The 12,573-nt window shown below is 42.0% G+C and overlaps 1 protein-coding gene across 1 annotated transcript in view; it reads right to left on the bottom strand.

Moving 5' to 3' along the window:
- Positions 1–10,104, bottom strand: part of Aknad1 (AKNA domain containing 1) — a 33,166-nt gene extending 23,062 nt beyond the window's left edge. Inside the window, 6 exon segments of the mRNA XM_013031846.1 lie at positions 50–143; positions 2,888–3,046; positions 6,661–6,723; positions 6,843–6,988; positions 7,437–7,473; positions 9,109–10,104. Of these exon segments, the coding sequence (XP_012887300.1) occupies positions 50–143; positions 2,888–3,046; positions 6,661–6,723; positions 6,843–6,988; positions 7,437–7,473; positions 9,109–10,104 (1,495 nt within the window).
- Between the last annotated feature and the right edge of the window lie 2,469 nt (positions 10,105–12,573).

The following is a 12,573-nucleotide window of genomic DNA, read 5'->3' as shown; positions in this document are numbered from 1 at the left end:
GGTCAGGGTATTATCTCATTGGAGGGCAAAGAGGATATGGAGGCCAAGCCATCCAGCGTGTCTGGAAAACCCCAAGAAAGAGGGAGAGCAGAAGTGTGTTTGTGTCCATCAGTTTCCTCTTGAATATCTTTAAGCAGCCTCTACTTCTCAGAGTAATTATAGAGGCTGTGCAATCAATCAGCCCTATTGCTGGCCACAATGCTGATCTTATATTATCACTGTGGCCTGCCTTCCAACAGAAAGGGAGATGCACACCTGCCTCACTAGCAGCCTGTTTATAGTCTCATTTCTAAGTCCTGGGTTCCGATCTTCATTTGCTGCCAATGAACTATGTATCATTTGATAAATCACTTCCTCTTTTTTTTTTTAACATCTAATGTCTCAGCTACACCAGGGAATAACAATACTTTGCTTATCTGATCCTGATCTAGTGATTTCAGAGTCCTTTATGGAAACAATTTTTAGGTATATTTTTTTAAAGTATCATCAATTTTTCTGCCCCGGATGGCCTGGGCAAGAAAAGGCTGAACTGAAGGAGTGGCTCAAGTGGTAGAGCATCAGCAATGAATAAGCAAGCCAAGTGAGAGTTTAAAGCCCTGAGTTCAAGCCCTAATGTTGGCATAAAAAAGAAAAAAAAAGTGAAATGATGGAGCAAAATCTTCAGGTAGTCAAAAGAAAAACTCGAGGACGTGATAGAAGAGGCTGGAGGGCTGAGTGAAGGAAGAAAAAAGGAGGTAAAAAACATGAATATTGGGAGATAGAGGAAAGACATTTTTGAGACATTTAGACAATAGAGAAAATATCAGGAAGAAGGGATAAATGGAGGTAGAACCCCTTTCCTTGAATTTTTAGCTTCTGGTTACTGTGCAAAAGAATCACATTTGGACTTCATTACATGTGCACCAGTACTGGGGCTTGAACTTAGGGCCTAGGTTCTGTCCACTCCTGGCTTTTTGGTTGTTAATGGTAGGTAAGTGTCTCATAGCCTTCCTGCCTGGGCTGACGTTGAACCTCAATCCTCAGAACCAGGATCCTCAGATCTTCCTGAGTAGCTGGGATTACAGGTATAAGCCAGCAGCTGTCCAGCAGAGGGGTTTAGGGAAGCAAGCGATGATTCAATGAATTTACAGACTTCTTGCCCTTACAGAAAGATATCTACATTCACCTTTGGACTAAACACGTAAGACATTTCTTGAAACTTTAAGACCTTGAAAGTCTGTAGGGTATATGGTATTCCAGCCATTGACTTGTTAATCCAGGAAGAATAAGAGGGTCCATCTTGACCTGATCAGCCTCCCTTGTCCTGAGGGGTGACCTTAAGTGAGCTATGGGAGCCGCTGGCTCCTCCCATGCCCAGTGTTGAAAGCTTTTCCCATATATGGGATATAAGGGCAGCTAAAAATCCTTTTGATTTATACTCATGCCAGGCCCAGTGTGGTTGTAACTAGGATATAAATAAGCACTGCATAACTTTGGTCTCAATGTGCACAGATGCCTGTCTTAGAAATGATTGCTAAAAACCAGAGATTCCTTGGAAAACAAATATACCTATTCCATTAATTTAACGAATAGCAGAAGCATATGAACATATCTTCCCCCAGGGGTGTAGTAGAAATAAACCTTTGAGGGGGAAAAACAACATTAAAATCCCCTCCCAGGTATTTATTACTCAATATGGAAATAAAGGTCCACAAAAGTCTTATTCATTTTTAGTAAGTAGAATTGTACCTCAGGAAAAATACCTCAGAATACTAATCCTGAAACATAGGTCACTAAAATATTTTGGCATCAGGAATGATTCTGTGTTGACATGCTATGAATAGAAAGAGTTGGACTTAAGTACTAATCCTACTCAATGGATTCTTCTAATTCAGGAAATTAAGTGGAAACAGATTTAGCCTGGAATTCTGGAATGTTTCTTAAAATTATTTGTAGTGGAGAGAAAAGAAAATGATTCCATAAAAAATGAGAATGAAGCCAAGTTTCTAATGTGAATTAACTTCAGAGTCTTTTTGTGTGTATGCTGGTACTGGGACCTTAACTCCAGATCTCACTTTTGCCCAGCTCTTTCCCCTCAAGGCTGGTGTTCTACCACTGGAGCCACACCTCCACTTCTAGTTTTTTTTGTAGGCTAATTGGAAATAAGAGTCACTTGGACTTTCCTGTCTGAGCTGTCTTCAAACCTTTATCCTCAGATCTCAAACTCCTGAATAGCTAGGATTACATGGCTCAGAAATCAATTAATAAGAAATCAAGCTTTATTTACCATTTTTCTTTATCAGGATTTTTGGTCCCTTACCCTGCCACAAATCAGTTCTACTATGAACTTCTGCCCACTGCCCTTCCAAATTATCAGTGGATGAGAAAAAGTAGGGAGAGGAACAGGAGACAACACTAGGCAGGAGCAGTAAAGTGTAAGTGAGAGAAACAGAGAACAGAGGAGAGGAGAGGAACGAAATCCCCCAGCTTTTCTAGGATTTTCTTGTGTTCATCTGGGTCTCAGAACCAATGAAAATAACATCCAACAAAATGCAAAAACATGGCACAGAGCTGAGTCCCCCATAGCTCATGCCTGTAATACTTAGCTTTATTGGAGACTGATAGGAGGATTACAGTTCAAGGCTGACCCCAGGCAGAAACAAATAACCAGAAAAAAAGCAGGGCTGGAGGTGTGGCTCAATGGTAGAAAGCCTGCCTGGCAAGCATGAGGCCCTGAGTTCAAATCCCCGTACTGTCGTTCATCCCTCCAAAAAAGGTGGCACAGCACCTCTGTCTCAGCAGATACCACTCGCACAGAAGTATTCTATACCACTGTGGCATCAGGTAACAGTTAGTCTAGACAGTTTCCAAGAACTAACTCCTACATAAAGGTGGCCTTTGGCCCAACCACCTTGCACAGTTGTTTTAACACTAACCTTTCCGGATTGAAGTCGCCCATAGCTGAGGATTCACACTTAAGGGTTTGCTCGTGCAAGGTCGGGTGCTTCTCCGTGGTGGCCAGACAGTCTTGATCCACTTCAAGGTGGCCCTGCAGTTGCTCCGGGACCTATGGCACAAAATCACAAGAGTCATTCACAAGCCTGCAGATGTAGTCATTGTCCTCCAAACACAATGCCCTACAGTAGTTCTAAATGCTGTTCCCACTTGCTTCTGCAGTGCCGTTTCTCAGACTTAAACACCTAAAATATACTGAGACCACCCGAGGACCAGCCCGGCCATCACTACATGCTCTTAGCACATGGCTGCAACAGTTGCTTTCCCCTCCCCTCCCTTCTCTCCTCTTCCCTTCCCTTTAACTGTCTTCTCCTCCCCCTTCTCTCTTTTCCTCTCTCTCAGATGGATGTATTTAGTGGCCCCAGGCCTTCCTAAGTGGAGCAATCTGTAATTCTGTGTATTTGCTGGGCACTGCCAGTAATCTTAGCTACTCAGTAGGCTGAGATCTGAGGATGTCTATTTCAAAGCCAGCCCGGGCAGGAAAGACTGAAAGATTCCTAACTCCAATTAACCAGCCAAGGGCTGTAAATGGAAGTGTGGGTCAAGTGGTAGAGTGCCAACCTTGTGGGAAAAAGGGAATTTTGAGTGCAAGGCCCTGAGTTCAAGCCCCAATACTGGCACACAAAAAAAGAAAAAGAATCCAAGTTTGGAAACCTGCTGGCTATAAGGTATAAAAATGGCAAGTCTGGTGGATGTTTTCCACCAGTCTTGGGAGAAACCCAATATTTAGCCTCCATCTTTCTCTGTGGCTCAGAAACCTCACCAGGCTCCCATCTGTCTTGGCTTTAGTTGTTTGCAGCCAATAGAAGATAGTGACAGGAGAAAGGAGTTGGCAAAGGACAAGGTAAGGGTCTTTATTTCTCCAGTTCCCTCCTTTCTATGTCATTGTGGATTGACTTACACCCTCCTACCAAGCACCACATTGGCCAGCCATTCCTCCAGCTGCAGCTACTTCTTTTAAGCTCCTGTCTCCTTTTAGCCCTGAACCAAATGGGCCTCTCAGACCATGGGCTGTCAGGAGCCCTTTACTATCTCAGCCCCAGTAGGAATCCCTGCTTACTTTCTACCATCAGGAAGAAACTTCTGAAGTCTCTAAAGGCCTTGAACCAGGTCTGCTTTCTGGACCCTCTCGATTCTATGTTCAGCCAGTTCCCCAAGTCCTAATTTTTTGATGCCTTGTGTATCATTTATTTCTTAGCAATTGGCTTTCACACACACCACTTCATTGACACCAAGCTTGCCAAGCAAGAACCCTTATGCCTTCTTGGTAGCCTAAGTCAATCCATGTCTTAGTCTCTTCCTTTCTTGAACATTTGGTGGCACGGCCCTTTTTCTCACCTTCTTAAAGCCTTCCTTTTTCTTAGTGTCAGTAGCTCTGCTCCTTCAGGTCTGCTCCTGACCCTGTGTAGGTTCCCCCCCCCCTTCATTCTCCCTTGGGAGCATCTTTTTTCCCCCTTCCCTCTAGTTATTATCGCCTATGACTTTATCCTTGATAAATCCTTATTTCTGATCCAAACCCCTCCAAGGGCTAGATCCATTGCTTTAACTACACACACCACCTTTCCACTTGGATATCCTATTGGAGCCTTGATCGCAAGTCTTCAATTATACTTGACACCTTGCCTCCTGCCTGCCTTTCACACCGGTCTGATCTGGATATTTCACTTGGTCTCAATTATCCCCTCTTCCTTTATTCACCCTCCCTTTCAGTCTATCACCCCTATGTGTAGATCTATCCCCCTCTCCACCCTTACTGCCAGCCCTGATTCAGGGCCTTAGAACTTGTCCTGACTTACCGATTCCTAAGTAACTGGTACCTGCATTCTTGTCCCCTTGCTCAAACTCAAAACAAAAATCCAAGCTCAGAGGCCTTGCAAATGTCCTTGACTCCCTGATTAGACTGCTCTTCCACTTTACCATGTGGACTCTTGGTTCTACCCAGGAATTTACAGGGCCACATAGATCCTCACGCTTGCAGCGCTTTCTTTCCCATGTGTCATTGCATGTGTTTCCTTCTTCTAGAAGACTCTTGTGCCACCTACTCTGCCAAGTTCCCCTGTAATGTCCATAGCAGAAATCACTTCCCTCGCTGGCAAGGATGCACCTCTCTCTCCTGGGCTGCTGTGAGCGCCAGCTCCAACATTACTCAAGTGATCTTTTACTGATCAGTTCACCAAGCTGTTGTTTCTAGCAGACTAAAATCATTGGAAAAGGCAGAATTTCTTTTTCCATATCCAAATCCCTAGACTCTGAGAGTCTGGGACATTTAACTCATGCCAGATAAATGTCTTCAGAATGCATGATTTAATAATTGATGACAGAGGCCACCTATGTCCTTTAGCACCTGAGTTCCTCTGGGTTTTGTTCACACTTGGCGATTTTGTAGCATAGCTTGGCTGAACCTGGACTTCCATTGCTGAGACCATGGTACAAACTATATTGTCCATCTTGAGCCCATTTATGGGTCTCCCCATTGCTCTACCTCCACTGCCCACCACCCTGGACTGCAAACAAGGCTGTTATAGTAACAACATGGATTACTTATTTGAATAAATGTAGTAAATAAGCAAGAAAGTAAAATATTTTAAATCTGTAAAGCTTGATTTGAGCTTAACTTTTGGTTTGTGTGTGTGTGTGTGTGTGTGTGTGTGTGTGTGTGTGTGTGTGTGTGTGTGTGTCCATCCTAGGCCTGGACGCTGTCCCTGAGCTTTTATCCTCAAGGCTAGTGCTTTTACCACTTGGCCACAACTGCACTTTCAGCTTTTGAGTGGTTAATTGGAGGTAAGAGTCTCATAGGCTGGCTTCAAACAACAATCCTTAGCTCTCAGCCTCCTGCATAGCTAGGATTACAGGTATGAGCCACCTGGGTTTGCTCTTTATAATGACCTATATGCACATGCTACTCTGGAACAAACCATGGACTCAGATTTATTATTATTGGTTTATTATTTATTATTACTGGCTACTGGTAAGGTATGTAAAAATGTTATAAATGCCTCAAGGAAGAAAAAGACTCATATTTTTTCAGTGATAAAATCTGCATATTTGTATTTCAACAATGTAGCTAAAACTTAATGTAAATTCTTTTTTCCTCTTTTGGCTTAATGCATATCATTTATTCAATATGAAATCTTTATACTATATGTTCCACGTATTAAGAACAAATGTTTGGGGCTGGGAAGGTGGCTCAGTGGTAGAGTGCTTGCCTTGCTTGCATGAGGCCCTAGGTTCGATTCCTTAGCACATAAGCAAAAAAAGCTGGAAGTGGTGCTGTGGCTCAAGTGGTAGAGTGCTAGTCTTGAGCTGAAAAGCTGAGTGACAGTGCCTAGGCCCACAGTTCAGGCCCCACAACCAACCAAAAAAAAAAAAAAAAACAACAACAATAAATGTACATTAAATCTTGGTAAGACTTAAAAAAAAAGAAAGACTCATATATCTAGAAACAGATATGTGTATATGTTCATTTATCCTCAGAAACTAAGATGGTTTAACTTTTAGCCAAACATCTCTTCTCATTCCCACCACTGAAGAGACGACATTGCTTTATAAAGTCATTTGTAATTGCCTATGTCAAATTGCCAAGTATTTTAAAAAAGTGGATTGAAGTCATTACCATTCTTCTGTCTTGTAAGTCACTATTTTAAAAAAGTGGATTGAAGTCATTACCATTCTTCTGTCTTGTAAGTCACTGGGAGACTCCTGATTGATTCTTCTAGAAAATTCTTGTACCTCTTTGGAAAATTCTTGTACCTGTGGTAGAAAAATGCAATATATTGAATTAGCGGTTTGGCCATTTGTGTTTGAATTTGGTTATTTCCAATATTTATAACAAGCTTTCAAAGTATTGCCTTCTTCTTCAGTTGATCAGTCTGTTCTTTTAACTTCTGGCACATCTGTGTCCCTTGGGATATCTTTAGAAAAATGTAAGAATTTGAGGAAGGGATTTTCTGAGAGGCTAATGTCAACTTCAAGAGGTTTGTCTCCATTTCTTTTCCTGTAAATAAGAGAGAGTAAATTTAGGCTAAGATTCATTTAAATTTATAGTTTTATTAAATACTAGAAATAGAAGTCTGTGGTAGATCACCATCATTTGCTATATGTTTTTATTTGTTTGTGTTCAAAATTCCTATTTATGCCAGACGCTAGCGGCTCCTGCCTATGATCCTAGCTACTCAGGAGGCTGAGATCTGAAGATCATGATTCAAAGCCAGTCCAGGCAGGAAAATCCATTTGACTCTCAGCTCTAATTACCAGCAAAAAGCTGGAAGTGGAACTATGGCTCCAGTGGTAGAGCACTAACTAGCCTTGAGTAAAACAAAAAACAAACAAAACAAAACAAAAAAACCTCTGGGATAGAACCTAGGTCCTGAGTTCAAGCCCCAGGACCAGCACCCAGGGAAAAAAAAGGCTATTTAAATATAGAAAATTTAAGGTATTAGTACCTGTGTGTTGTTGACTGATGTGCTTTTCAGGCTCCATCTACACAAAGAATAAGAAAATGTTACTGTGGAGATCAATGGATGACAGTAGTATTCCGAATGACTTGCTATGTTCTGACCCCCATGCAGACAGCCCATTACTGGACCAGGAGGCTGAGGTTGAATTCCATTCTGAGGCTTCTTTGCTGAGCAACCAAGGTACTATCATGTAAGTCTTAAATGTCTTGGAAGTAGAATAGGGATCATAACATAATCTACCTCATAGGGTTTATATGAAGATTACATGTTAAATATTCACATACTATCTAGCAGGTGGTAAGTCTGATACACATTAGCTGCCATTGGATTGTGTTTGATTCTAGCATGTGGAATACTCTCCAGCATTTCTCCTAAGACTAGTCCACAAACACAACTCTAGAAGAGAAAGAACCATTGTTCTTTTTGGTTTTGTACCAGTACTGGGGGTGAACTGGCCAGGGTGTTGTCCCTTAACTTTGTCACTCAAGACTGGTGATCTACCACTTGAGCCATAATAGCTCCTTCTGGCTTTTTGCTGGTCCACAAGAGATAAGTGTCTCATGAGCTTTGCTCCCTGGGCTGGCTTTGAACTATGATCCTCAGCTCTTAGCCATCTGAATAGCTAGGATTACATGCCTGTAATCCTAGCCACTCAGGAGGCTGAACTCTGAGGATCCTGGTTCAAAACCATCCTAGGAAGGAAAGTCTGTAAGATTCTTATCTACAATTAAACACCACAATTAGACACACACACACAGCAAAATGGGCTAGGTGTATGGCTCAAGTAGTAGAGCACCTACCTGACAAGTGTAAGATCCTGAGTTCAAACCCCAGTACCACAAAAGAAGTAAAAGGAGACTATACAATCCTGTCAAAGTGCCAAAGAATTAAGACATTTACTTTGATTGCTAAGGTGAATTTACCTTAGTACTGAACCTCATCCAAGGAGAATCTAAGTCTCCATATGTTAGCAAGTTGGGTGACATTGAGCATACGGGATAAGAGGGAGTAGCAATATAAACGTTAACAAAATCTGATACTAAATGGTCCTGAATATAGTAAGTTTGAATTATGTTATCCTTGGGGGTGGGGGGGAGGATGCCCGACAATGGAAGATGCAAAAAAGTTTACTGTTTCCCAGTGTCTGCCAGTCTAGAAGAAGAAAATGACCACATACACTTCCAGATTATGAGGATCCACAGCAGGCTGAGCAAACTGCTAAGACAGAAGCAGCAAAGAAGCGAGGATGGAAAAGATGGTGACTTGATGCATCGGAAGTTAGGTCACTCAAAGGGAAGGGAAGAATCCAAAGTAACCAACAGGCCTTTGATGAGTTGAGATGGAATATTCCAAGCAAGGAAGGAGTTCAAAGAATTCAGGGCTGGTCCTGAGAAGAGGTTCAGGACCAGCCAAATAGGTGAGTCTGACTGCCAGGGGAGGAGCTGAAACATAGATGATATTTGGGAAAATAGAGAGACCCAAATTCCAGCTTGGGGAAATTGCATTTTATTCTCTTATATGTTATTCTGGGTCAGCCCAATGCTTCTCATGGAGACACCACTGAGTTTCTGAGAGTTCAAGTCACTGGGAAAGAAAACCAAGAACTACCCTCTCAAGCCCACCAACTAAGCATTTACAGGAGACTCTTTTCATTTACCTGCAGTTGTTGGAAAGGCTCTGCTTCTTTCTTTGGTTGCTCTGGATGTTGTTTAGAAACATCATCTGACCTCGACATGGCTTCTAAAATTTCTTGTAAAGCCATTGCTTTTGTTCTCAATGTAGGAGAAAAGCTAACTTGTTTATCTATGGCAAATGGCTTCTCCACTGTGTTATTTTTAGGGATTTTCACTCTGGGGGCAACCTTAGAGAAATTCAGGTGCTGGTGATGAACTTGACCTTGGCCATCTTTAAACCCATTGTTTGAACCTGCTTTTTCAGTCAGCTGTTTCTGGGGTACCTGCCATCTGGAATATTTTTCTTTATCCCTTGTCCCCTTAATTTCAGTTAGGAAGTGTGGATTTTCTTGATAGAATCCATCTCTAGCAGCACAAGGCTCTTCTATATCTGAGATAGTTTCTGCTATCACACTTAGATAATGACTTGGCTTCTTGCTGTTTATACCACTCCTTTTTGGCTTGGGTTGGCCAGTGAATTCTGAGGTTTGTTCTTTGTGGCAAGACTTCTTAACATAGCGTGAAATTATATTTCTAATAACAGCTGCTTTGTCAACACTGTCAGTATTGGAGGTCTCTGGGAGTGTTTCACAATCAATACCTTTGCCTCTTAAGATTTGTTCTCTAAAAAGACGATGGTGTAAAATATTAGAAATGTTTGCCTTTGAATCAGTTGAATTATAGGCTGGAATATGAAGAGCCATGATGGATAGTTTCTCCTTATTATAACTGTTGTAGACTGTATTTTTTGTACTTTTATCCCAACCCATGGCCATAATTGAATTTTGCAAGGTCTTCGTTTGTGCAGGCTTATCTTGAGGGTCTGGTCCTGTCAGAATAAGCTGACCTGAGGCATTGAGTTTGTCATTCTTGAAGGTAAAATGATAGTCATTGCAAAACATCTGGGGCAGGTCCTCATCATAAGGCAAATCCTCCTGTTGTCGGCAAATTGTATCTTCTGAAATATCAGTGTCATCCATGATTGTGAAGCACGATTGTCTCTTGTTCTTCTGCGGCCTGATCTAGGGGTTGTTAATTGTCACAATAGATCTTCTGGTTTTTATTGATGTTGTTCATTGTGTGGTCTATCCTGGAAGGGATGAGAAGAGCTTCATTATTAAATATATTAGAATAATGTGTGAAATTGTATTTTTTTTTCTTTATCACCCAAAGCTGCCACTCTACTTATAAGGAAAACCTGCCATTATCAGAATGAGTCAACCAGTGTTGTCAGAACCAGCTTGCAAGTAATTTTCAAGAAATGGTAACTGCTGGGAAAAACCAAAATTCAAAACACCTGAGCATTACCCAATAAAAGGATGGTTCTTCTGTCAGTTGGGGCTCAGATTTTGTAGTAGGAGCTCTTCTGGGCCCACTGGTATAATAAACCTCAATGCTCCAAGTGTCCTTTTCTCCAGTTCCAGCCTTTTTTTTCCAATCATGGGGCTTGAACTCAGGGCTTGGGCACTGTCCCTGAGCTCTTTGGGCTCAAGGCTAGTGCTCTAACACTTTGAGCCACAGTTCCACTTTCAGTTTTTAAGGAGTTAATTGGAGATTAGAGTCTCACTGGAACCATCCTGTCTAGGTAGGCTTTGAATCCTGATCCTTAGACCTCAGCTTCCTGAGTAGCTAGGATTACAGGTGCCTAGCTTTGTGGTCATTGTTTTTATGCTCTTTGGGCCTGGCTAACCTTGCTTCAATTTCTTCCCACTCCGCTGTGTTACCCACTATCCCTATGGTGCTCTTTGTCGCCTGTTATTTCCTGACATTCCTGGTCCCTTCCTCTGATTTCCTTGTAGGTCTGAAAAGGGCGGAGAAGTACTAAAATATGACCCAGAGAGGACAAATAGGTCTTTTAAACATATGGAAGTAGACCGCAGCCCAATATCTCTCTTCTACTAGGGTCCAGGCAGGAATCTAGTAACAAGAGCCTCCTTCTCTAAGCAGCTCAGCCCAGCAGCAGTAGAGTGTCTTTTAGACATTCCTGAAAATGGTCAGAGAACCACCACCTGCCGTTGGAATGAATCCCTTTTCTTTTTGTTAAATTTACAGCCAGGGACCAGTGGCTCATGCTTGTGATCCTAGCTACTCAGGGAGGCTGAGATCTGGGAGGACTGACATTTGAAGTCAAGCCTGGGCAGAAAAGTCCTTGATACTTTTACCTAGGTGTAGATGGCAGGAAGTGTGTGTGGGGGGGGGGGAACAGCAAAACAGTGGGCTGGAGACATGGCACAAGTGGTAGCCACAAACAAGTAAGCGGAACAAATGCAAGGTCTTCAGTTCAAGCCTCATCCCACCCACCCACCCACCCACCCCCAATAAAGGGAAAATAGGTGGCATCACTTTAAGGATATCTCTTCTTGATTTGTGAACTTTTGGGACAACTCAAGTGTTAGGTGGGGTGATTAAGGCTGTGTCTCGTTCAAGCACAGGCCAGACTGTGAGGTTTAGTAGCCCAGAGAGACCACAGCCAGCAGTTGGGGGGTTTTGCCCATCTGATGTTAGAGTTGGCTGTACAAATCTTTTGAGGCTCTGTTTCAGGAAATTTTAGGAGTCTGTGAGCTTGTGATTTATTGGTTAACCTCAAAAGCGAAAAGACTATGACAAAGAGAGCTTAATTCTACAAAGAAAAACAAAAGAGTACAAAGTAAATGTGTCAAAGGCATAAGGGAAATATTACACAAGGATCTTACTTTATAGATTTATACCAGTGTTGGACAACCAAAAACACTGCTTAGAGAGTGGGAGAGGAGAGTGTAACCACAGGATTCTTTGAAATCATTTATAGAGGTTAATGTTGACTATAAAATGAGAAAGGCACATCTCTGTGAACAGATTTATAGGCTATTCCAACCCAAGTTGAAGATTCAGGGAAAAATGTTTCATTTCCAGGAAAGCCAAAGGCACTGTGGGAAAACAGACATTGAGAGACTGGAATTTCAATTCCAGCTTCTCTGCTCATTAACTGCATGCTATTTGGAATGTTACTTAGCTTTAGGGGTTTTTTTTCTTCTTTTTTCTTTTCTGTTTTTTAGAGACAGAGACTCACTATATAGCCTATTCTGGCTTCTTCAACTCAAGAACTCAAGTGATCATCCTGCCTTAGCCTCTGGGGTAACTAAAAATCCAAGCAGGCAACACTGACTCATTTTAACTTTTTTGAATCTCAGTTTTCTCTCCTAAATGAACAATTACACCTGCAAGACGATGACATGGGAGAACATATGTAAAGCCCTTCGTATAGTGCGTGGCCTAGAGTGAGAATTCAAGCTTGAACTCAGGGCCTTGTACTCTCACTTGGCATTTTCTGCCCAAAGCTGGCACACTAGTACTTTAGCCACATCTCTATTTCCAACTTTTTGCTGGTTAACTAGAGATAAGAGTCTCATGGACTTTTCTGCTTGGACTGGCTATGAACTGCAATCCTCAGATCTCAGCTTCTTGAGTAG

This window comes from Dipodomys ordii, unplaced genomic scaffold, assembly GCF_000151885.1.
Source record: "Dipodomys ordii isolate 6190 unplaced genomic scaffold, Dord_2.0 Scaffold146, whole genome shotgun sequence".
NCBI classification, from domain to species: domain Eukaryota; kingdom Metazoa; phylum Chordata; class Mammalia; order Rodentia; family Heteromyidae; genus Dipodomys; species Dipodomys ordii.
The sequence above is the reverse complement of the archived record's forward strand: the minus strand, read 5'-3'. Positions and strand labels throughout refer to the sequence as shown.